General features: G+C 41.6%; 1 protein-coding gene and 1 long non-coding RNA gene across 2 annotated transcripts in view; one reads left to right on the top strand and one right to left on the bottom strand.

Moving 5' to 3' along the window:
• Positions 1–20720, bottom strand: part of LOC124869215 (hedgehog interacting protein) — a 44224-nt gene extending 23504 nt beyond the window's left edge. The window contains exons 1-4 of the mRNA XM_047366988.1: positions 20169–20720; positions 15592–15784; positions 6851–6995; positions 5932–6133 (exon numbers count right to left, since the gene is read on the bottom strand). Coding sequence (XP_047222944.1) covers positions 5932–6133; positions 6851–6995; positions 15592–15784; positions 20169–20435 — 807 coding nt within the window. The 5' untranslated portion in view covers positions 20436–20720. The remainder of the gene's footprint in view (positions 1–5931; positions 6134–6850; positions 6996–15591; positions 15785–20168) is intronic.
• A 202-nt stretch (positions 20721–20922) lies between these two features.
• The window catches only part of LOC124869216, a 51988-nt gene continuing 45958 nt past the window's right edge, over positions 20923–26952 (top strand). The window contains exon 1 of the long non-coding RNA XR_007038524.1: positions 20923–21202. This is a non-coding gene — a long non-coding RNA (uncharacterized LOC124869216). The remainder of the gene's footprint in view (positions 21203–26952) is intronic.

The following is a 26952-nucleotide window of genomic DNA, read 5'->3' on the forward strand; positions in this document are numbered from 1 at the left end:
AACATGGACCACCAGGATACACAGAAGTTTATTGGGCTGAAATATTACCTCCTTTGCTAATGACTAAGTCGTTCAGCAGCAGAGGAACTGCAGAACTGGCACCTGAGCGTAGGAAACAAACACTACATTACAAAACAAATCCAGTCTAAGGAGATACCTTGATTAAAAGAAGACAAAGCAACACCCCGAGTTCTAGGACTAAGTAAAAAGTGCTGCCAATAGATCAAATTTTGTTTAGATATTTGAATAGTGGTACGGTGCCTAAAAAAGCTCATTTAGAGACTGTAAAAACGTCTCAAACTGACAGCTGCAGAATGAATTTACTGGCAACTAAAACAGAACCAATACAGAACCATTGCAAAGTCTGCACATAGATGTGGTTTTATATGAGGTGTATCATTTGCATTTCTATGTCAGTGAGACTGTTTCATTGACAATACGTCACATACAAAAATAATTATTTTAAATACTGACATAACTGCTTAGCATATGTAAAAGGAACGCTAATTGTAGCTAAAAGTATTGAAATGACAAGGCCATTTCTATGTCATTTCTCCCTGGAAGCTCTTATTTATGATTTAATTCATATCTATTGCTCTGCATTAGAGTGAAACCTAAACTGCAGATTTCACACCCTTTATTAGGTACTGTAAATTCTTAGCAACACTTTAATCTTCACACCAACTAAGCTGCCATATTTATAGAAGCACTTCAGTTTTAACCAGTAGCTCAATTATTATCAAACTGAGATTAGCATGAGTATAAACCCACACCTGCTTTAAAGCAGAGCCAACAGAACAGAGAGAGTCACTGACAGGAGTCTGACAACAGTAAAGGAAATAATAATGTGTTTTAACTCATTTCAAATGTTTTGGACTGTGGATCATAAATGTCCCTATTTGTAATGGCTATGTTTGTACTAGGCCAATCAATACCTACATGTAAAATCGATCTTATCTACTTGTCTAACCAGTTGTGCAAGTTTTGTTTGTTTTAATATGTGAAAAATTAAAGACTAAAGGAACTGCAACGCTCTACACTTTTCATTTATATTTGAGAGCACTACCTCGTGTGCAGGTTTGAATTGTTTTACGGGTATTTTTCAGTGGTTTTCAATAAAACAAGATTGGAACATTAAAGGTGTTTTGTGACCTTATAACACCTGACAGTGTCAGTTATTAAATAAAAATTGGTATCAGCCAAAATTGGAAACGCCAGGTCAGGCTTTTACAAGATCGGTGATCGGCTGGAACACTGCAATCGGAGCCCCCCGTAACTCAAAAAACTACTATCAAGCATCTGCAAAACATGGTTTAAGGCGTAGCATCTAAGGACACAAAGAAAAACAATATCCTTCAGGGATGAATGACATGATTATCAATTACACAGTTCTTCCTTTTGTTTATTCCGAACATAAATTACAAACAAATATTTAGGTTAGTGGAAATACAACTAAATCCAAGCACCAATGGATAGGACTGATGTAACCGCCAGATTGCTCTCCACCTAATCATGCACCGCACGCAAACTTACTGCCACGCCCCACTTTCTCTCATCCAATCAGTGTCCTCGGATACCATCCACCCAGCCAAGCACTTCCTTAAGGATGCCCCACTGTCATTTTCAAAACAGCGGCAGTCAGAAGCAACAGAGATCCTCTGTCGACCCATCTTGGTCTTGATCATCCAGGCAACTAAAACATTGAGTAGTTTTATCTCTCTTCGGGAAGCCCCACTATGAGGAGTTAACATTGTGGATGAAATCAACTGATCTTCTGCCAGGAGGAAAATGGCAGTGAACTGCCCTACCAGCATTGGTACTTCAAGTCCAGTATCGGCTGGTTTTCTTTGCGGTTGCTGCTGCTGGCAGAACTTTGTGAGGAGAGCACTATTTTCATCCCATTTTGTGGAATGTGGAAAATCTGGAATGGGGTTTTGCTGGACTGGACTGGCAACTGGTAAAACCTGGAGTGGAATATATGTAGAACCATTAATTGGATTTATTATATGAGAATTATTTGTGTGTGTGCGTGTCTGTGTGTGTGTGTTTGTGTGTGTGTGAGACAATTCATACAAAAAAAAAAAAATCTTCACTGAGAGTGTACCGGAGTCAAATTCCTTGTTTGTCTGTACAAACTTGGCAATTAAGCTGATTCTGATTTGTGCCAACTGAATAAAACTTTAGGTTTGTTTCATTTAATGTTTATGGCGATAAGCCTCGTCTTTTACATTCTTTGTGATAGGACAGGACAGAGACCTGATTGGAACCCCGAAACAAATGACCTAATAACCCTAAACTGTCACACTGCTTTCCAAGTTAAAATACATTTTCTTAATATCATGTTTACAAAACTAATGAACCTAGGGTTATATTATGAATTTAAGATTAGAGGTTGAATATGTAAAGCCATGCCGTCAACAGCCTCCTCCTGCTTCTTTAGAAGGAGGGATTTCTGCAAAGTCAATGACTCGATGCAATCAGCTAAACTTCTTTAAACTGATAACTTTCAGCATCTGGCAATACAAACTGAATTTGACTCATTCTGCTCTGAGCAAATCAGAATAGGATGTAATAGAATTTGAATCTGTCTTTGTTATTGGACTGTATTAGAATGATTTGATCATATATTTCTGGACATGAACTGTACATGTCATGTAAAGTGCCTCGAGAGAACCTTTAAGAATTGGTGCTAAATAAATAAACTAAACTTTAATAAAGAATCAAACAAATACTTGTAAAGTAATTATTAAACAGTTTCATTGTGAGTGCAGTCATTGTCCTGTCTGTTTTTCACATCGCCTCCACATGTTTGGATGACATTTACAGTTTGCATGTAGAAATAAAGAGAAATTATGACTCTTAATTTTGTACACTAAAAATTTCAAGCCGATTGTCTTTCGTCCATTTATATCTCTATACGTATAAAGAGATCACTGGTGTGGTTTCCCAGAACACTGGTGGCTGTATTCAGAAGTTCTGAAGCCTGGCTTCTGACTGATATATTAACACATTTAGTGGGATCGGATTGAAATCCAAACAAAATAGATCTATTCGGTTTCCCACTCATAATCTGTCAATTTGGTGTTTGAGTGGGAAAGGTCTACCCGTCAGAAAGAATCTCACATAACATCTGGTCGGCTGCACCACCCTGGTGGAGGTGTGCTGAGGTGTGCCTATGTTTGTTTGTACTGTAGTACGTAACCACTGTGAAGCAATCGGTAAATAAACTTTTATAGCGGTGATTTACTGTTGTGTTCAGGATCTGGAACTGTCTCACTTCTTCAGCTCAAATGTTGCTGATCTATCTTTCCCTCTCTCTCTCTGTGTGTGTGTGTGTGTGTGTGTGTGTGTGTCTTGTTCATTAGATCAGGATGTAAGAACCAATAAAATAATGTTGAACAGCCAGCAAGTACTACTGCTTATTTTGCCTTTAAAAACCTATTGCTCTGAGCGCTGCATTATAAAAAGCCTTGATGTCCACAGAAGACAAAAATACTTGGAAATTACCACATTTTTCCCAAATAATAATAAAAAAAAAGTTTTTAATTTCTATTCACTTTTCAATACAAAATGCCATATTTTTCCGGAGTTAGCTTTCTGTATTTACACTGGTCAATCTTTTTCACATTTTCTGCATACACAATAAAAAACAAGGAACTGTAAGGAAAAAAAAAAATCAAAATTCATAAACTCCTAAAGGACCCCAACCCCTAATCCCCGTGTTACAGTTCCTGACCCCTGACTAAGGCCTAATTCACACCTCCCTGTTCCCTCTACTATCTGCTTAACCCCAAAGACCGCCCTCTAGGACTGTCAGGGGCCGTATGCTGGCATCCCAAAGTGGTGTGACCTCAACTCACAGCATTCATCGCAATATGCAAAAGGCATGTAGTACTGGGCATTTTCCCTTTATTGGGCTAAGCTCTGTGCCTAAGCCCCCATGCAGGCTGTTTAAATGCAAACAGTGTTTCAAATACAACCATGGTTGTGGTGAACCATCCTCAGAATGTTATTTTCTGAAATAGATTCTGCTGATCAGTGTATTTCTCAGATGAGACAAACACTGGAGGAAATGTTGGAGCAAAGGGTGGAATGTGATTGGGCTTTCATTTTAAGAGAACACCCACGGTGAAGTTAGAAGTCTATATAGGCCCAGGATACCATTGTTTCTGTGCAGTTTGTCTTAATTGGCACTGGGGGAATCCATGAAGGGGGGAAGGGGAAGCACAGAACATTACAATCAAAGCATGTGCATGCAGCTGAAGATAAACCTGTTATCTGTTATGTCCTGAGTGCCTGCGTTCCTCTTTCTGTATAAAAGCAGCTCCATCCTGTTGATGCTCCCAGTAAACACCTCAACCCTCCCCTGGTTCAGTCCATCAGTTGTTACTGGGGTCTTCTTCTGGCAGCCAACATCACAGAATAGGACTCCTGGGATTGGCAGGGGATTGAGCCACATCTAATTGTCATAATGGTCATTTAATCCACTGCCAGTTTGGATTGAATTATGATAAGAGAGTTGAGAAGAGCAGGAAGTTCATCCCGCAGGGGGCAGTTTCATTTTCAAATGCTGTGCTACGTTTGACTCTTTGTAAACCAAGTGTGTTGTCAGTGGAGGAGCCAGGGGCGTGCAAGCTGGGTAAACTTCCTGTCTGGGAGTGTGTGCCTAAAAACATCTCTGCTATTCCAATCTTTCTGCAATCTAAAGAATGTCTGGACATTTTTTAAGTTTAAAATCTAATTGATGGGAAATACATTTCAAGACTGTAACACTGAGGCATAAAGTTACTTTGAAACTGAGATATTGATAGTAAATTATTCACAAATATGATATTTGAAACATATAATTTATTGGCAAAAGTATTTGTCTGTCTACTTTTACATGTACATGAACTTTCATGACATCCTATTCTTAATATAAATGGTCCAGTTTGTTAATGGACCCACCGTTGCCAGCCACAGCAACTTTAACCTCCACCGGGTTTAGGAGTGTGTTCATAGTTAGAGGAGAAAACCAGAACTGCAGCCTCCACTCTAATTCATACCAAAGGTTGAGGTCAGGACTTTGTGCAAACCAGTCATGTTTTTCCACACCTGCAGCCCTGGAAGTAATTGGAAGACTGTAATTCATTGATTTGGTGGACTGACCCAATACTTTTGGCAATATTGTGTATTTTTGCCCTAAAAATAACCTAATTTTATTTTCTAAACATGAAACAATGATGTCAGGGCAATTGGAGGGCTAACGTCTACCCCTACCTCAACATCAGACCTTTCAGAAAACACACGGAAGGGCCAAAAAAGCGCTTAAATTCCACCTTGATGTTTTTGTGAACGGGGCCACAGAAAATCAGCCCCTCGCCTGTGGAATCTCACCTGAATAATCACTGCTTAGAATCAAAACAATGAGCTGCAGCTGGAAGTTTAAAACTCCCGTAACATGGTTACGACGTCCAGACAAAAACCTCTGGATGTGCAAAGCAGGCAAAGACGTACCTCAAAATACTTGAAGGTGAACCAAAACGGGGTTCTAATAAGGTATTATTAACGCAGTGAGACTTAACATAAATGTATGATCCCACTGTGAATTGGCCTATCACACAAAACCCCTAAAAATACATTAACGTTTGTGGTTGTAATGTGACAAAATGTGAAAATGTTCAAGGCGTATAAATACATTCGCAAGCCACTGCAGGTACTGAATACCCATCATAAATATCATCTTTTCATATATCTATTTCACCTATTGAAAAAAATCAAGAGCAAAGCAACACTGTAATTTAAACTTAGACTATGAACATGTATGGCACACGAGATGCTGTAATACTCTGTATTAGCTTAATTAGTTTGGTCACTATTATTTGAAGACCTGGCAGTTAGGCAACAATAATCCAAAACGATTCGACACTCTGAAATCAGATACTTTCCTACCTTCAAACCACTTTGCACCAGCTTGTGGAGATCCAAGAAGGGCTCCTTAAAAAGTTCAAGGTTGTGGCTGAGTATCCTGACAAATCCCTCTCTCTCAACGACAAAAAGCCGCTGAGAGCCATCGCCACAGTGCACCACAGCCACCGGCTGCCTCAGACCACTCAACACATCCTGAGCACAGTAGCAGTTGTGTTTGTGTTTCCTGGGAAACATGGAAGAAACAAAAGGTCAAGGAATGATGGTGGCACTCAACAGTCCAGTTATAGTGGCATATGAAGCAATGGGGATTTTTAGGTTGCAGTATTTAAAATAAGGAATGAACAGTACACAGGGACATCAGTTTAACTTTTTATGACATGTACTCTTAAATCCTGCTTTGAATTGTTGTAATCATTCTTCACCGTTTTCTCTAAAACTGTGCAAGTCACTGTCAATCTTTGCAAAACTCTATGAAAGAAGCGCTGCTGCTATCAAAGTGTTCTTTTTACTAAAGTGTGAGCGATATATTGCTTCAACTCTGCTCAAATATGAAGAGTTTCACCTCATTTCTCTGCTAATGTGTCTTATAACTGAACAGAGAAGCTGTCTGGTTCTCTTACAAACATAATGATCACTCAATGGCCCTTGGGCAATATCAATCCTGCAATACCATCCCCTCTGGCCAAATGAGTTATTTTTAAATTACGCACCCTTGGGTGTTTTTACAAACCTTAGCTGAGCAACTGAATTCAAATTGGTGGTAAATTAAGCAGCACCAATAGGGTGTAGTAATAGTTAAGTCATAGTTGAACATTCTGATGAATGAACTCAAACCAGTGAAACCTGACAGTCTAAAACCCGCATGTGAAACAGTACTAATCCTACTTACAATAACTCAAGCATCAGAAGAAATAAACATGGTGAAATTCAGATTACAAACCTGCTGATATCTTCTATTTTCTCATCTTCCAAGTAGTTGGAATCTTGCCCAAGCAGTTGTCTTCGTTGGTAATCCGGAAAACATAAACCGGCACCTCTCCTCCCATAGTACTGGCAGAACTCATCCACATCCGCTTGGAACAGCTCTAGCAAACACAGCACATACACAGCGACACTTATTGCTGCTGCTGCACAGTAGAAATATCATTTTTTAAATAGGATTTAAAAGAATTTGGGCAACTGAGTTGTACTTATGAATGTCTACATTGTATTCTGGCTATATGAACATGCAACAACAACAAAGGTTACATGGAGAAGGAGGAGAGAAGTTTTCTTAAAATGATTTGTCATGCCTTTTGGGAAGGATTATACTTGAAGGGCTGAGTCAATCCCGGTTAGGAAAGGCTGAAAAGAGCAGGTGAACAGAAACTAAGAAAAGGATGGCAGATCATGCAGTTGCCTAAAGGGATTTTTTTTGGAAATAGCTCTTATCTTGTTTGTCAAACCTCTAAGTAGACCGTGAGTATTTTCTAACTGAAAAGTCTCTTCATTCATGTCTTTACATATATTAGGGAGGTCCAGATCTGATCCCAAGTATCGGAGTCCAAATCAAAGCCATATCACAGAGGAAACTCAAGCCCTGAAAACTGTTGTTGCTCTACCGTGTGGGAGTTTTGTCAGCAACATCCCTGAGTGAGTCTTACAGCTGCACTTTGAGCCATCGTTTTTTATTACAGCCTACTTTCAAACAAACACCTAACCATTCACATTATTCTGTGGGTCTGACTAAACTAGGATTTCCCTAACAAATATATGTTTTGAACCCTTTACAACAACGCTGACAGTGAAGGAGAGGCTGCTGGAGCTTCTGGCCTGTCACCTTCTCTACCTGCTGTCATTTTACTTGGAAATCCCCAGCTGTCAGAAAGACGATGCACGGAGCTCAACTGAAACACTAGTCATTCAAATCAAAGTGATTAGAACTAGGAGGAAAACCTTTCTGTAAATTTTTTGTCTGCACACATTAACTAGAACTGAATTTAAGCATTTTACAAACTAAATTGTCATCAAACCACCCTAATCTAATACCTCAGCCAACTGCTCCACATGAAAACTGTCAGCAGAAGCAAGTACTGCATTTATAGAAATGCTGTATACGTTGGTTTGGATATATCTTTAAATATAAATGATAAATAGAGGCTATGTTGTCTGGGGCCTAAATGCCCTTGGTAGGGTCTCCCATGGCAAACAAGCTCTAGGTGATTGGTCAGACAAAGAGCGGTTCAAGAATCCCTCATGAGGACAAAAATATCGAGGCACGTGACATCGCCCGGTACGGCGGAGCCGTGGTCCCACTCTGGAGACAGGCCTGGGGTCGGGACTCGCCGGAGAGCGCCTGGTGGCCGGGTTGCTCCTCGCGGGACCCGGGTTGGGGATAGGTCTCTGACTGTCGTCTCGGCCTACGGGCCGAGCGGTAGTGCGGAGTACCCGGCCTTCTTGGTGTCCCTGTCGGGGTGCTGGATAGTGCCCCTCCCGGGGACTCCATTATTCTGCTGGGGGACTTCAACGCCCATGTGGGAAACAACAGTGACACCTGGAGAGGCGTGGTCGGGAGGAATGGCCTCCCCGATCTGAATCCGAGCGTTGTTTTGTTATTGGACTTCTGTGCTAGTCACGGATTGTCCATAATGAACACCACGTTCAAACATAAGGGTGTCCATCAGTGCACTTGGCACCAGGATACCCTAGGCAGGAGGTCAATGATCGACTTTGTTGTTGTATCATCAGACCTTCGGCCGCATGTTTTGGACACTCGGGTGAAGAGAGGGGCTGAGCTGTCCATTGATCACCACCTGGTGGTGAGTTGGATCCGCTGGAGGAGGAGAAAGCCGGACAGACTTGGCAGGCCCAAGTGAGGGTCTGCTGGGAACGCCTGGCGGAGCCCTCTGCCAGGGATGTATTTAACTCCTACCTCCGGGAGAGCTTTGACCAGATCCCGGGGGATGTTGGAGACATAGAATCCGAGTGGACCATGTTCTCCGCATCTATTGTCGATGCCGCTGCCCGTAGCTGCGGCCGTAAGGTCTGTGGTGCCTGTCGCGGCGGCAATCCCAGAACCCGGTGGTGGACACCGGCAGTAAGGGATGCTGTCAAGCTGAAGAAGGAGTCCTATCGGCTGTGGTTGGCTTGTGGGACTCCTGAGGCGGCTGACGGGTACAGTGAGGTCAAGCGTGCTGCGGCCCGGGCTGTGGCAGAGGCAAAAACTCGGGCCTGGGTGGAGTTTGGTGAGGCCATGGAGAAGGACTACCGGTTGGCCTCATAGCGATTCTGGCAAACTGTCCGGCGCCTCAGGAGGTGGAAGCAGTGCTTCGCCAACACTGTTTATAGTGGGGGTGGGAGGCTGCTGACCTCGACTGAGGACATTATCAGGCGGTGGAAGGAGTACTTCGAGGATCTTCTCAATCCTGCCATCACGCATTCCGTGGTGGAAACAGAGGCTGGGGACTCGGGGTTGGACTCTTTCATCACCCAGGCTGAAGTCACCGAAGTGGTTAAAAAGCTCTGCGGTGGCAAGGCTTCGGGGGTGGATGAGATCTGCCCTGAGTACCTCAAATCTCTGGATGTTGTTGGGCTGTCATGGTTGACACGCCTCTTCAACATTGCGTGGCGGTCGGGGACAGTGCCTCTGGACTGGTAGACTGGGGTGGTGGTCCCCCTTCATAAGAAGGGGGACCGGAGGGTGTGTTCCAACTACAGGGGGATCACACTCCTCAGCCTCCCTGGTAAGGCCTACGCCAGGGTATTGGAGAGGAGAGTCCGGCCGATAGTCGAACCTCGGCTTCAGGAGGAGCAGTGTGGTTTTCGTCCTGGCCGTGGAACACTGGACCAGCTCTATACCCTCTACAGGGTGCTCGAGGGTTCATGGGAGTTTGCCCAACCGGTTCACATGTGTTTTGTGGACCTGGAGAAGGCATTTGACTGTGTCCCTCGTGATGCAATGTGGGGGGGTGCTCCAGGAGTATGGAATCGGGGGCCCTTTATTAGGGGCCATCCGGTCCCTGTACGAGCTGAGCAGGAGTTTGGTCCGCATTGCCGGCACTAAGTCGGACCTGTTTCCGGTGCATGTTGGACTCCGGCAGGGCTGCCCTTTGTCACCGGTCCTGTTCATAACTTTTATGGACAGGATTTCTAGACGCAGCCAAGGGCCGGAGGGGGTCTGGTTTGGGGACCAGTGGATTTCGTCTCTTCTTTTTGCAGATGACGTGGCCCTGCTGGCCCCCTCTAGCCAAGACCTACAGCATGCGCTGTGGCGGTTCGCAGCCGAGTGTGAAGCGGCTGGGATGAAAATCAGCTCCTCCAAGTCCGAGGCCATGGTACTCGACCGGAAAAGGGTGGCCTGTCCTCTTCAGGTTGGAGGGGAGTTCCTGCCTCAAGTGGAGGAGTTTAAGTATCTCTGGGTCTTGTTCACGAGTGAGGGAAAAATGGAGCGGGAGATCGACAGACGGATCGGTGCGGCTACCGCGGTAATGGGGGCACTGTGCCGGTCCGTTGTGGTGAAGAGAGAGCTGAGCCGAAAAGCAAAGCTCTCAATTTATTGGTCGGTCTACGTTCCTACCTTTACCTATGGCCATGAACTTTGGGTCAAAACCGAAAGAACGAGATCCCGGATACAAGCGGCTGAAATGAGCTTCCTCCGTAGGGTGGCCGGGCACTCCCTTAGAGATAGGGTGAGGAGCTCGGCCATCCGGGAGGGGCTCGGAGTAGAGCCGCTGCTCCTCCACATCGAGAGGAGCCAGTTGTACTGGATGCCTCCTGGACGCCTTCCTCGGGAGGTGTTCCCGGCACATCCCACCGGGACCAGGGGACGGCCCAGGACACGCTGGAGGAACTATGTCTCTCGGCTGGCCTGGGAACGCCTTGGGCTCCACCCGGAGGAGCTGGAGGAGGTGTCTGGGGAGAGGGACGTCTGGGCGTCTCTGCTGAGTCTGCTGCCCCCCCCGACCCAGTCCCGGATAAGCGGAAGACGACGAGTACGAGTAAATGATAAAACTAAGCACCTTCCAGGACATGATACTAGGTCTCTGATTCCCATTGACCTGAGTTGGGGCGGCATACTGAGGCTTACCTGCAGAAACTCATTTGGAACAAAATATGTATTGCAGTCAAGAAAATCTAAAGCCTGCAGTAAGCAGTGTGCTATGTGGATATGACACAAATTTTCTCAAGTTCACTTTAATAAACTCTGGTATATTTGTTAAGATTATGTTCAATATATATTTTCCAATTATATTTATATTTGGCTCAGTGCGAAACTTTAGCATTTAAAATTTTAAGTTTATTTCGATTCATCCCAATAAATTCCCATTAATTCCATTATTTCTGAAAATGTGAAAATTCAGGGAATTTTGCTAACCTAATCAGAACACCCCTGTTTATGTTCAAGGTCTGCAGAATATATTGTATATTTATATTCAACACAATGTCTTTTAAATTTCAAGTACTACATTCACATTGATTCTCAGTGCCCTAGATGCCCACACCCCATTTAGATGTTAGTGACTCAGATGCTAAAGCGTGCAGTGCGTCAGAAGCGTCAAGATGACTGAAAGAAAAAAATGGGTTTATTGCAACTGATCTCACTGCAATTGTAACAGTTGCTATTGCATATATTGTGAATATTCAAAGTAAGCAAATCACAAAAAAATTGGTTTATCTTTCAAAAAGCTTTTGCTGTTTTGCATTACTGAGCAGCATCCGGGAACAGCATGTGAATTCAAACAATCAGCCTGTTCAATATGGCTTGTCATTCAGAGTAAACAAAATGCTTCCATGGTGAGATACATTCTTTACCTAATTTGGGAAACAAAGACAAGATGTTCTAAAACGAAGACAAAAGGTGACCAGACGTTATCACACAGCCACACCTCCAGCCACTGCAGTCACAGTTTTCGTAAGAAAGGAAAATGTGCTGTGGGTCTCAGAGGCTCTTAGAGACCAAAAAACCATCTTGACAATATTGTTTCCTCTAGTTGGTCCCTTGGAACCCAGAGGAGAGCAAATACACCAGTAATAAAAATACAAACAGGACTCTCCCAGTCCCTCCTTTCATCCCCTTCTCCTGCCACACACCGCAAGGGCTGACCGCATCAAATACTGGAGGTGATAGAATATCCCCAGAAACATCTAAACACAACATGAAGATCAAACATACGTAGAAACACACAGAAATCTGGCTATACCACCCACACACTTGTTTCTGCAGTTATCTTAACCGTGCTGGTTGGGGACATTGGGTGCAGGATGAGGGAATGAGTGAAGGAGATATGAGAGCAGTATAGGAGAGGTGGGGGCAGAAGTAGGACTGGAGGCAGTAAATATCTTTAAGGAAAACGGTGGCCTAATCAAGAGATGGCAGTAGGTTTTATGGAAGCGGGATGATAATAGAGAAATGCTTTAAATGCTACTTGTTCAACTTAAAATCTTTGGTGTCTAACTTTGTGTAAAGAATTTACAAAATATCTAGTCAAAACCAAATTTGTTTGAACATATAATAATGTAAGAAATCCCCACTTTGGCTGTTAGATCCTGTTAGGTGAATTTATAAAAGAAAATAACAGCCTTTTAAAACAAAAAAGAGAGAGAGAGGTAAGAAAAGGTGTAGGTGTCAGACAAAGAGAAACAAAGGAACAGTGTCCATATTCCTGGCTCCCCGGCACTAAAGTTTTACTTCCATCTGGTTATCTTCCAAGCCAACCTGGGTGGCCCACCCAAAGCACTTGACATCTTGATGCACTTCAGCAGTTTTACATACACACAAGCTTTGTAGAAAAATAAATGTGTCATTCGTCACCACATATGCTGATCTGTGGTGGGCTGAGCTGGGTGAGCGAGAAGGAGAATAGAAAGAGGATTTCTGCCTTCAGCTTTTCTGATTTGACTTTTAGAGCCCATATGTCTGTCAGTTTTGGAGCAAGAAATCTAACTTAGAACAAGCGTTCTTCTTCAACTGCCTTCTGTATTCTGTGAAGTTGCTGTCACCACTCGCGGCTGTAACTTTGGTGTTGAATTTTACATGCAAGCTGTTTGATGCAGCCAAATATCTATTTGGATGAAATATACGTTTGACTTACAGCTTACCATGTTGTCAACACGTGTGTTTGAAATAGTTCTGTCTTCTCAAATCTCTGCTGATCTAATCAGTTTGAGGAGACAGAGATTGGAAGGAGACTCACAGCCTACAGTGTTTCATCATATTTGACATGTTCCCTGAAATCACAGCCACCTATGATCTTGCATCTCTTCAAAAGAAAATCTTCTGAAGAGCAGGTGCTTTCAGAAGCAAAACAGTTCCTATGTAACAAACCACATGCAATCAAAGTTGATGCATCAAAGAGTTTTGGTGCCATCTCCATCTCTTCAACTATGTTTAGAATCCTGTGAGGTTGAAGCTTCAGAGAAAACACTGCAGAGCTGAGATATCGCTTGTTAAGTGACAGTTCATACCTAAAACAAAGCACCCAGGAGCTGTCTAGCCCACAAAAGCTTCACCTGCATTCTCAACACATATCCCCAGAAGACGGCAAAGGGCAGCTCCTGGAATCAAGGTATATCAAGGATTTAAAAGTTGTGGTTTCAAAACCGCTTACATTTTCCATCAAACTGCTACTGTGCAGCAAAGAATGTTCAGATACTCCTACTATAAACTGAAGTGCTGCTGGTTACTTATTTACCTCTTAATTAGGAAGGTGGATCTCAAAGTGAAATCAAACTTAACTATGTTGAAAGTTGGAAAAGTGGTGAGGTATCGTATGCTGACAAACCAACTACTATTAGCAACTCTAACTAGTAAGGGTGCATTTCAATTCATCCTATGCATTAAAACATTGAAATACATTGTTCACTAGAGGGGATGTACAGTACTATATGTGCAAATAATTAAATAGGATACAAACATAGGATACAAATGCAAAAAAACAACTCACTGCAGCTTTCATGATGTTTTAAACAGCAAGAAGTCATATTGGATTTTGAGGTCAGGGTTGGTGACTTTCCTACTCAGGATTTTGACTGCTGTGAACTTCCTGTCCACTTATCCTACTTCTATGTAGAACTAAATTGCACAAATAAACTGCACCATTCAACAAAACATGAGGTCAATGGAGAGAAGACTACTTTCTTTTCCTAATTTTCATTTAAAAACACACGCAACTGCAAGTCCAGGTCCTGTTGTATTACTGCTTTTAAAAGTATGCTGGTACTTGGAAACCTCAGTATTTAAAAAGGTGGTACTTGGCTTTGAAAATTAGTCAACCAGTGATCTAAAGTGAACTAACCGAAACACCCAGTGACATAGTCAAAACGAGGGATAGGCCCTACAGAAATACAATTTTATAACTGTACTTTGTGGTATTTATTGCAACAATGAGAAATGTGTCAACAAAGACTTCTTTCAAACTGCGCCTGTACTTTTTGGTTAGATCACTGCATACTGTAAAAGCTACACAAAGATCAATACTGCTCTAGAAATAAAATCCATATCAAATACACCAGTTAAATTAAGTGGCGCTATGGTACTGCTAAACAGCACACAATAAAAACATTCAATGATCTTTTGAACTATTTTGATGTTTATTAATCTTTACATTCACAACAGTGAAAAAACAGCTTCAAACACCCAAATAGACAACCTCAACCAACGATCCCAATGAACAATCCCAAACAATGATCCCAACCAACGATACCAAACATTGATCCCAACCATCGATCCCAACCAACAATACCAACCAACGATACCAACCAACAATCCCAACTAACGACGACAACCAACAATCCCAACCATTGATCCCAACCCATTGATCCCAACGACTGATTCCAACCAACGATACCAACCATTAATCCCAACTAACAATCCCAAACATTGATCCCAACCATTGATCCAAAACCAACTAACAATCCCAACCAAAGATCCCAACCAAAGATCCCAACCAAAGACCCCAACCAAAGATCCCAACCAACGATCCCAACCAAAGATCCCAACCAAAGATCCCAACCAAAGATCCCAACCAACAATCCCAACCAACGATCCCAACCATTGATCCCAACCAACAATCCCAACTATACTGTTATAAGGGTTTGCTAACATAAGTAATTAAAGTTCACTGTAATAACAATAACTTACAATACCTATCATGATCATCTTTCCCCAATAACAGTTAAAGAATAATGGTCCATCCCTGCTCACGAGTAGTTTTACCATCGGATGGAGCACAAATGTCAATGTGCTCTTTGCTGGATGAAAGGTGCTAGATCAGTCTAGACTCTGATTAAATGTTTAATCTGCAGGGCCAAATTCTAGTGAATAATTTTAATCACATTTTTATCAATGAGTTTTAAATACATTAGTACAGCAAGGAGCGAGGCAGGGAACACGTTTTAGGACAGGCTCAGCTACAAGTGGAGGTGAGGTCAGATGAGGAAAGAGCTGGATAAATAAATATTCTCAGACCAAACTACTGACGCAACACTTTTTGTATAAATCCAGGGCTTTGCAAGGTCCACATGTGCAAGCTGAGTCTCACTAAAAATAAAACCTGTTCAACACAACAAAACATGCATGGCCCCAAAAACAATGCATGCTTACTTTCACTGTTTTCTGTGAATGTGTCTGCACACGTACCACTAGGTGACCCCACAGGCAATAGCTAAAGCTGCAATCATTACCTTTATTATGGGTTTAATTACCTGGTATGTGCCCCCTGCAGGTGTAATAGAACTCCCGGCAGAAGTCCTGGCAGAGCCGCGGCAGGTCCGGCTCTCTGTGTGGCATCCGATCCATGTCCAAGGAGTGGAACAACACCTGGGCATTGGGGGAGCAGCGAGCACACTTGATCTCCTCAAGGAGATGTCCGCATTCTGTGTTGTTGGTGGAGAAAATCTGGAGACCACACACAAAGAGAACCAGTACTTTATTAAAGGGGTGGACTATTAACTTTTAAACTTCAACTCTTATAACACAAGTTAATATAGATTCAGAATGGGTCGATACTCAGTCACATAAATAACAAACCAGGGCAATCAAAACAGAAAAACCTGGACTGAAGTCTGCATTTTCAAATATTATAAAGTTCTAAAAAACTCCAGCTGGTGTCTCCTGGTGGTTACTACGGTGTCTAAAAGAATCCCTTCCAAGGGCTTAATTAAAGCTGGATCTAAAAGTTGCACAGCTATGTTCTGGTGAGCCATCAGACGCCTCGCAATGCATTTCCATGTTATCTCTGTAACTGACAGAAATCCAGGGATCTATGACCTCATTTTCATTTGAAATACAGCAAAACATTTAAAAAGAAACCGGTCCAATTTAACATACAACTTAATAAACTATTTTGTTTAAAAAAAAACATTACAAAGTTCAGCAAAATAAATTTTAAGGCTTAAACGCCGACATTTTCAAAATGTTTATTCAATATTTTCTGTTCAATAAGATTGGACCTGTCTTCATGTTTGGAGGAACACAGAAAGAAATCATCTCATCCTCTGCCTACTCTAAAACGTAATCACAGAACTCAGGGCAGAAAACAAAGTAAAACCAAATGAAGAGTCTAAGTCAGGGTCGTTACGCAAAGCTACACAAGGAGTTAATCCAAAAGAAATTAGCAGGATTATTTACATAACAAATTAGCTATAATAAAACACAATGTAATCTGTTTCAGGTCAAAAGTTGCACTGTTTGGGCAGCCAAGCATGCTGGTGTTTTGCTCTGTGTGAGGTCCATGTGTAAACACCAATTTTGAGATAGGCAGACACATCATTCCCACTTTGGTATCAACAAATTAGCAGTCTGTCGAAGTCAATTAAGCCAGGGGGCGCAGCACTAACATATGGACACCTTACACTTGGGTTGCAGAACAGTCTGCAACCCTGTAAAAGACTGTGCTTTCAGGTTGCATGGAGTTATGTTTGTGCAACAGGTGGTGGAACCCTTGACAAAAACCTGATGTTTCAGTACAAAAATATACCAACATACAGGGAATAAATCTCTCTGTAAAACAGGCAGCATGACGGGCAAAAACAGAAAGGTAAAAAATGTCATTATTGCGTTTCAGTTCACAAACGGCGACCTGGATCACGTTGTGATGTATGTTATTAAACTATCAATTTTCTTTTACTCAGAAAATGAGCTCCATGGCTTGCACCCGTAAGTGTGATATGTTCCTCTGTCACGGTGCACCTAGCTCTCATGCCATCCAGTGTTGTGGGCATGCCTGCTCCCCTGCTCTAAAATGCCCATTGATTCTGTGTGCCATGGCCTGGCACAAGGTCAAGAGAGAAGCATTTGTGTGCTCTCAGCCATGCCCCGTGTCCATATGTTGCTGGGATGGGCTCCAATTTTGCCATCATCCAAACCAGAACAAGTGGCCCTTTGTTTGTTGTGTTTTGCTGAATCTCTGGGGCCATACTTGTCAAAATGAGGAAGAAAATAATAGCCAGGCTCAAAATGGCCAAAACCTTACCAATAGGTTGTAGGAGACTATTATAATGGACTTTAAAGACCTGCCTACACTGTTGCACGTTGCATGCAGGAGAACAGCCATAACAAGATTGTCACTATGCTCCCATGTTGATAATAAGTGTAATTTTAATAAAAAGATAGTAATGCTAACATATGTTAGTACAAGTCATGGAAAATATCAAAATATTTCTCACACAAATTGCAATTTACTTATTATTTGTATCTTTTCCTAAAATATGTCCCGTTTAAACAACATCCAGAACAACTTTAAAAGTTTTAGATGAGGTCTCTCTATCAAAAAACTTAAGACTGAAATAAGAAGGGCTGTGACAAGATCGTGCAATATGAAAACCTCAAACTATTTCTTATCTAACCGAAGCCTATTTTGCAAAGTTCTATCCAGTTATTGTCAACTGGACTTTGTTATGCAAAGTAAGTGTAAGCTGTTATTACAGTGAGTGCTTTAAATTCTGATGATCTGTATCTTTGTTTGAGACAATTTTTAAAGCGAGGAAGGAAGTAGTTTCGGTGTTGTCTTGTCGTCTTGGCAGAGTGGACTGATAAAGAGCTCTCACCGGGCTTGCCTTCAACACTCAGTCATTAAAGCGATGACAAACCCCCCTAGGTGGCAGCTTTTTGGGTCCTTGGTAGAAGAAGGAAATGGTGGGGGGAGGGGGAGTTGTAATCGTCACAAATGCGAAGACGCTCCTGCTTCCTTTGCCTGCTTCCTGCTCAGTGAAGAAAGCAGAAAGATGCATCTGTTTTTTCTTAATAAAAACTGCTTCACGCTCTGACTGTCACTACTGTGGAAATTACATATTTAGTTTATACTCTGCGACCAGCATTAAACAACCCAAGACCCAGAGCCAGTCTGCAGCCCATTGGTTGAGGACCTCTGCAATACACTTTTAGCCTATGTATGGGTAAAGCTGAAACTTTATTGCTAAAAGCTGGAAAAAAAAAACCCAGATAAAACACATAAATAGCCCTGGGCAGGTTACCAAGGTTTTAAACAGTTACACTCTCAGAACCACATAAATGTCACACCATACCTTTACAAAGATTTTAACTGCTTTTAATTAGATGCTAAAAAAGTGTCAGAGCGCCTGGACCTCCTCCTCCACATGTTGCTGTGCACTGTGGGTCAGCAGGATAAAATAAGGGTGATACACTTTTCTGTCACTTACAACAAAAACAAATTCAACTGTTTAGAAATATTTCCAGTTCCAAATAGGCATAAAATGGAAACTAAAGGAGCGTAGTAAGACAACAGTGCTTTGAACCTACAGAAGCCAAGCTAGGAGTGGAATGAATGTCCATTGAGCAGCAAACTGCAGCCTTGACCCAAGCAGATAGCCTACCTACGTAACCAGCTGATATCAGCTTGTTCTATTTGTATTATTCTATAAAAAGCGGAACAGCAAAAAGGGAATATATTCTGCTCAGGTCGTACTTCAAAACTATACCACACAATTTGCATAACCTCTTAAAGTTAACCTAATTAACAATAAAGTTAGCCCTGTTTAATATGACTTCCGTTTCTCTAAAAAATATAAATAACAAAAAGAAAACTTGTGTTTAGGTTTTAGAAGTTCGTTCAGTCCTCCCAGTCAACTTTCACAAAATGAGAGAGGATCAGAGATGGAGAGCAAAGGCTGCACCGAGCTTAAACAAAACACTTGCCCTCAGGGAATAGGTGCAAGTTTGCTGGCAGGGGGATACTCTGAAGAATACACACCCTTTCAAAGGCATGAACACTCGGACACTTACTGAGGTGGGGTTGGGGGGTAGTGATGTTTTCCAGCTTCTCCCATTAGTGAAACCAACAAGCACAATGGTGTTGTTGTTATTCTTTTGCCATAATCAGAATAGGCTCCGTGTGTGGGCAGTGTAGTAGGGGAGGAGGAGAAGTCGAGTTCGTCCTATTCAGATCCCACCTCCACCACCCAACCACCACCTCTTATTTGCATGACTTGAGCAAATTAAATGATGCAATATGGCTTTTTGTATCACACATGTGAGATACCACCCAGCCACTAAATTATACGAGGGGCACTTTTACATGAGAACGGCCCGGTGAGAATCCAAAGGATTCACCATTTGGCGCATACAGTTGCGTTTTGTGCATGTCCCAAGCGCGATTTTAATACGTGTTTTAACGGCGAAAACTGACAAACAACCAGCTGCAGCTGGAGTAGAGCTTTTCTCATTTTACGCCTGGAATTAAACAACGTCAACTACCTAAACTTGTCCTAAAAGCTCTAAAAACAGCCGAGAACATGTGGCCAAAATAACGAGTTTCCGAGCTCCGGATTAAAACCAGTAAAATCAAACTCCTACCTTTTTTTTTTTTTTGAGCAATTGGTTCGACAGCTTAGCTTGCAAGCACTCTGTCTGGACGGTTTGCTCACAGTGAAGCGGGATGTAACGCGAATCGGGCGATTGATTGCCATGGTAACGCAGAAGCGAATTGGACACACATAAACGTTCACCAGCATGTTCAAAACACACAATAAAAACAGAATAGATTATTCTCCCGGAGCTTCTAAAAGGAGACAGGCGGAAAATGTATTTGTTTTATTATTAGCGAAGACGACAAACAATTTTAGTTTAACTCTTTTCAAGAAGGGACGACAATGGTAAACATTATCCAGGACACCTTCAACATCCCATCAGTAATAGTTAGGACAATGACTGTAGGCGTCTGAATATATTTCCCGTGTGTTCCCAATAGTAAAACCCCAATAAACAAACTAAATAAACCAAATAAACACAAACTACCGCCTGTGGACGGATTTCTTTAACCTACCCGGGCATCCCCGTGGTGCAAGATCTGATAGGCGGCTCTCCTGGTGGGACAACAGGACACACGGGGGTACAACCTGTGGCAAACTTCTCCGCTGCTGCCATCAAGCAGCACTTTCCGCTCCCTTTTCTTCAGACGCTTGGGCAAGCTTCCATCGTAGCATCTTCTCCTCCTGGGGCTCAACTCTCCTCTCTCACCGAACTTTGCGTCCCCACATTCCCAGACGTTCACCGCGATGGCCAGGACGAGCATGAATTGCAAATGCTTCATGGTTTCAAAAACATACACGCAAAAAAAAAAAAAAAAAAAAAAAAAAAAAAAAAAAAAAAGATAGAAAAAAGAAGCTTCTTCTCTTTTCAAAATGCAAATGTACCCCTCCAGAACAGTTTGTATATCTAGTTGTGTTTATCCAAACACCAGAATCTGTTAAGACTATCAAGTACTAGTATTCCTAAATGAAACTGTTCTTAATTTAAATATATCACAATGAGGAGGGTTGTTTAAAATAAATTAACAAACTTCTTCCTCAGAATAAATGATTTAACTTAACATTTAGGATAGCAAATTAAAAAAAAAGAAAGAAAGAACATTTATCCTCAAGAACAACAAACACACAAAAAGAAATCCCCAACAGAAAATAGCCTGATGTTCCTTTAAAACGTAATTCCTGCAGGGGACGGCTCGGCAGCCTGTGCACGCACAGCACAACACAACATGAGAAAATAAAAGTTGTCTCTAAGTCCTCAGAGCGCTCACATGTTTTCTGGTGCTGCTTCCTCCTTCTTTTTAACCAGCGCGCGAGAAGCGGAGCGAGCGCTGTGACGTACGACTCCGCGGGGGCGCGCGTGGTAAGCACGGTCGCGCCCACGTCGAGGTGGAACGTTTACCTGGCAGATCATGGATGGAGGCTGGGGCTGCGGTGCTCCTCGTACTGCTGCCCTGAACAACTTGTGAGTCCAGAAGAAACCCGTTTTGTTTGTTTGTTTATTTAGATCGCACGCTTATCCTTTGACATCACAAAGTCGATTACATTACAGGTAGGCTACCTTTTTTTCACCCCCAGTGGGCTAAAAACACACTGAAGAGTAACATACCTACAACTTTCCGTTGCAGTTAGAAAAGGCTGACTCTGTGCCTCACTTGGTACATTTCTGAAATTCTGTGCAGAAATTTTGTTCAGCACAGTTCAGAAGTACCTAATACGAGTTACAGGTTGTCCTAGTGATAAGGCTTGTACTAACAGCATTGTAATTTACAAGTCCCTTTATCTTAGCTTACACACCTTTAATCATTCACAAAACAATAGGAAAAAAATTTAAATCTGTGGAGATTGTTTGATAGTTGACAAAGGTGCAACCTAGAGTTCTTTACAAAACAGAGCATTTTAAAAATGATTACAAGTCATTATTAGTGTCTGTATTCCATCCATCCATTATCCATCCATCCATTTATTCATCCATCCATCCATCATCCATCCATTCATTATCCATCCATCCATTTATTCATCCATCCATCATCCATCCATCCATTTATTCATCCATCCATCCATCCATTTATTCATCCATCCATCCATCATCCATCCATTCATTATCCATCCATCCATTTATTCATCCATCCATCATCCATCCATCCATTTATTCATCCATCCATCCATCCATTTATTCATCCATCCATCCATCATCCATCCATCCATCCATTTATTCATCCATCCATCCATCCATCATCCATCCATCCATTTATTCATCCATCCATCATCCATCCATCCATTTATTCATCCATCCATCCATCCATCATCCATCCATCCATTTATTCATCCATCCATCCATCATCCATCCATCCATTTATTCATCCATCCATCCGTCCATCCATTTATTCATCCATCCATCCATTTATTCATCCATCCATCCATCCATCCATTTATTCATCCATCCATCCATCATCCATCCATCCGTCCATCCATTTATTCATCCATCCATCCCTCCATCCATCCATCCATTTATTCATCCATCCATCCATCATCCATCCATCCATCCATTTCTTACCTAAAAATGGGTTGCATGGTAACAGGTCCAGGACGGAAACCGAGAAATCGCTAAATCCATCTACATTCTACAACACATTGCCAAGGACCCAAAGATGTTCCTAGGTCAGAAGGGATACATAGTCCCTTCAGTAGGTTCTGGGTCTTTTGATAGTGGGATATACCAGAAAACTGCTAAAGGGATAAAGGGAGGCTCCTAGGAGGCATCTCGATCAGAGGCCTGAACAAACTCAACTTACTTCTTTTGATGCTGCAGAGCAGACACCATCCACCCCACAAAGAGAGTTCATGTCACATCCAGGGTCTTGTTCCTTGTTCATGATCCATATTTGACATAGGTAACTTAGGTAATGGTCTTGACGTAGACACAGCAGGAGCTGCATTTTTGAAGACAAGGCCCTGATCTGTCTGTAAATCTCTTACTTCATCCTAGCATTGCTTGTGACAAATACATTAAGATTTTTTAAGTTATCCACTTGAGGCAAAAATTGACCCAGAGAGAGCAACTCATTCATTATTAATGTGAAAACCTTGGCCTTATATTTAGAGGAGCAAACTCTCATCCTCACCACTTCAGGTGTAGCTGCAAACAACTGCAGTACATGTCTTTGAGGTTTCCAAACCATACATCCTCCTTTCCGTGACTACACGCAGAGATCCATAAACACCACAAACAGGGTGGGTGACAAGGGACAGCCCTGATAGAGTCCATCCTGCAATCTCAATTTTGCGCTGAGGTCTCACAAAGTTGAGTTAATCTTTGGGCATGCAAGGACCAGGCAGGCCTTAAAAGAACCCCATTTGCCCCGTACTCTTTCAGCAACCCTTACAAAACACGACAATCTGTATTACAATAAAATATATCACGTCTAAAATTTCTGTTCCACCCTAACCTTGACATTGTGAATGGATGTGGGTGTTTTATATTGCATAAAATAAGGTAGTAAATAGTTACATTTAACCAGTTTCATTTCTTGAGTAACTTTAGAAAAAAATGTATTTCTAGGAGTACTTTTTCTTGTGTGGTTTAATTTTGAATTAACGCTACTCTTACTTGAGAACAATTTCTGGCCACTCCACCCACCTCTAGTTACTTCGCTGAATGAAGAACAAACACTGTGTTTTGTAATGTAATTTTCAATCTGCTGAGTCTGCCGTGCCATTTGAAGGTAAAGTGAACATATAGAAAACAGTATTTATTGTCACTGTAATGATCTTTACACTGTTCTAACATATATATGTACATTACCTGCTGTTTGTATTGGTTTCAGTAGCTTTATGTTGTGAAGAAATAAGATGTTGGAAATCACAGTTTCTTCTGCCTATAGTTGTTATTTCCTAATGAGGTTGTTTATATTATCACTTAAAACTAATTAATTATTACTTTAGTAGCCTTATTAACAAACACCTTTTTAGTACTGCTTGAGTACATTTTCAGGAATTTACTTTTTATTTTACGTGGGTTGAAATATATTAAAGTAATGGTCATTTTATTTGAGTAAAATTTTTGACTGTTCTGTCCACCACTGATGTAGTTTTTACCTTACAAAAATAATATGAGGCGTGCTCAATCTATTATTAGAATTTCCTTATGTTCGGTTTTAGGAGCCAATAAATGATTATAATATATAATATCAATGGAAAATAAATTCAGACTGATGTCTAAGTACCAGAAGGGTTAATATGGCTAAATTCATTATAGAAAAGACTGTCTGACTTGCACTGTGGTGGGCAAAGGAAAACCGACAGTCAGAGATTGCTCGACACCCTGCAGTCTGTTGTCATGCATTGCATTTTGAAAAGCATCTTCATTTGTCCAGTTTCTCGATAACACCAAATGTAGAGCAATTCCTTTTGGATTACCCTGTTCTGAAAACTCACTTGATGGCAATCTAAAAAGGGGGTCCAACTGTGGCAGTTACTGGAAAAATTACAGCCCTGGCTTTTTTCAGAGTAGAACCTGAAATCATTAACTTTAGCAGCACCTGTTCTTACTTGGGGGTCTGTGGCTCTGAGCAGATTCCCGGCTCAGTTTATCTTCAGGAATCTGGAGCAGGTGGAATCCAGGAGTGGAGGGTTTGATTGTGGGTTATTTTGGAAATGACTTTGTGTGCTATGAAGCTGTGGCAGAGCCCTCGTATTCACACACACTCACACACACACACACACATACACACACACACACACACACAGACATAGAGTCTTTACATTATCCAAATGGAGACATTTCAGGACCACATATAAACCAAAGTGCTTCTGCTGTTTGACGTCTGTAAAGGAGGGAGGGAACAGAACCAAATGAAGAGAACACATCTGCCACCAACAGCACTGTCAAGACAAACAAGAGCCCCAGAACAGAGAAGAACTGCACAGTCGAACAGCATTAAAACATGTGGGATGCAGCTGTGGACCGGAGCAGAGTGCATCTGTGAAGGACAGATAGACGAATAGAAGCACAGTTTGACAGACCGCACTTCTGAGCCGACAGACAGAGTCGCCCTCTAAACACGCACAGACGGAAATCCGTAGAAACTGTTCAAGTTGTAATTTCTGACAGCAGCATTACATTTTCAATGCTTTGCAGAAACTTAGAACTACACCCCTTTATCCTCCAAGTGAAACAGTGTGATTCATCCCAGCCCAAAAAACATGAAAACTAGCATGTGCATGTGGTGCTCCAAGAGCGACACTGTGGTGCATCCCATCAATTGGTGCACATCAAGGGGTGTCTTTAGCACACACTGGACACATTGGGTTGCGGAGCACCGAGACAGAACTCATCACGGGACTTCAGCCATGAACAGCTTAATCAGAAACACTGATGCTTCAAAACAGAACAGGTCCGAAAAGAATAGTGGATTCTGCACCTTGGAGTGCCCATTGCCAAACAGATGTTGTGTCTGGTGTGGGTTGTTTAAAAGAAAATGATAAGTACGTATTTTTTGAAGCTCATCTGATGTTGCTGATGTGTGTTGTCTTTAACATTGACAGATACAATAAATGTATGATGCGCTGAAGCATGCAGCTATGCTATGATTAAATGCATAGAGAAATAATCACACCTGTATGTGTTTTGTAAATATAATGAGTACGGTATATCTAATAAGTACATTCACCTACATACAATTTTAATTACAAATTGACACATTTGAGATCTCTCTCAGTCATTTTTTATTCCGTTTTATTATGGCACTTCCATTCATCGGGCCAATTTTCAGGAAGTATGGATGCATCTTTCTTTTTCTTTCTTTCTTTCTTTCTTTCTTTCTTGTCGAATTTTGACAAAATCTTGACAAGATTAATATAATTAATACGGTCTGCTTTTTATAATGTTTTGAGAGGAATTTATGAGAATCTCATCTTTTGATTTGTTGAATAAAATTCATACGTATTGCTGCTGACATAATCAATTCCTTAAAGAGCATTCTTTCTTTCTTTCTTTCTTTCTTTCCTTCCTTCCTTCCTTTCTTCAGCTTGTGAAGGTAAAAACTGCTATTAAAGCTATAAACTCAACAGAAAAACATCAGTAAATTCATATGAAACTTTTGTATTTAGGTTCAAAATAGGCCAAATGTGTAATGAAAATGTTGCTAATTTAATTCTGGAAAAGTATGTGATTTGGACACAAAAATGTGTATAAAGTATAATTAGACAAAAGTCATACATTTGGTGTCAGCATATCACATTCTTTATGTCTTATAAACTTGAGCACAAACATGAAATCATAAAAGTCAGGCCAATGCTAACCATGTGTGTGATTTTCTTTTATGGCGGCCATCCAGCCATCCTCTTCTGACAGCACACAGCAAGCAGCATTGTATTACTCTCACACCTTTAATGGCCCAGCTTTGTTTGGCAGTCGTATGCCATAAGGCATACAGACCTCTGCAAGTGTTCACAATGTCATTAATAGTCCTGACAACAGCTTAATGAGCCTCTGCCATCTGTTTGTGAAGGCTTCAGAGTGGAAAAAAAGAGAAAGAGAGGAACAAGAAAATCAGACGCAGTAGCAATTTCCAGTCATGTGAGTGCCTCTGATTTCCACTTGAACAGATCCAAACACATGAGGACATTTTAAGTGTAGTGACTTATGTAGCGTCATCCAGCGTGAGTCAGTGACTAAGCCTGGGCTGTCTGCCCAGCATCAACAGCCCCTAAATCACGGGCTTCAGCCATCAGACCACACAACCTCACTTTTAGCTTCCTCACCCCTCCTTTACTCTGTACCACCCTGGAGTGTCCTTAGGCCTTGTTTGGCTGAAGTATACACATGGCATAGGAAAGGAAAGCCACCCAGGGCTCACTAATGTGGTGGCACGAGACACATACAAAGTTGCAGAAGACAGTGTGTCCTCTGACAGCTGAAGCTGGACTAATGTATTGCCTGGTTAATAAAGACGTACTGTCTCTAATTATTCCATCCAGGAATTGTCAGAATCTGATCAATCGCTTAGATTTGACATTGCAATGCAGCAACATCTTAGTATTTACTGTGTAGGAGTAATTTTGTTTTTTTTAAAACTGGGCACGGGAGTTATAAAGGGAAGGAGTTCGAGTCTAAAAAATATTCGATAGTGTGTTAGAATTATTCCTACCCTTTCAATAGTTTCACACTTGTCATGTTAAAACAACAAACCTCTGTGTATTTTCCTAGTATTTTATTTGATAGATTAACCTAAAGTATGGCATAAATTTGGAGGGGAAGGAAAATGTTATCAACTAATCTGAGAAGTGGCCAAAAGAACA

Source organism: Girardinichthys multiradiatus, chromosome 5 (assembly GCF_021462225.1).
Source record: "Girardinichthys multiradiatus isolate DD_20200921_A chromosome 5, DD_fGirMul_XY1, whole genome shotgun sequence".
NCBI lineage: Eukaryota > Metazoa > Chordata > Actinopteri > Cyprinodontiformes > Goodeidae > Girardinichthys > Girardinichthys multiradiatus.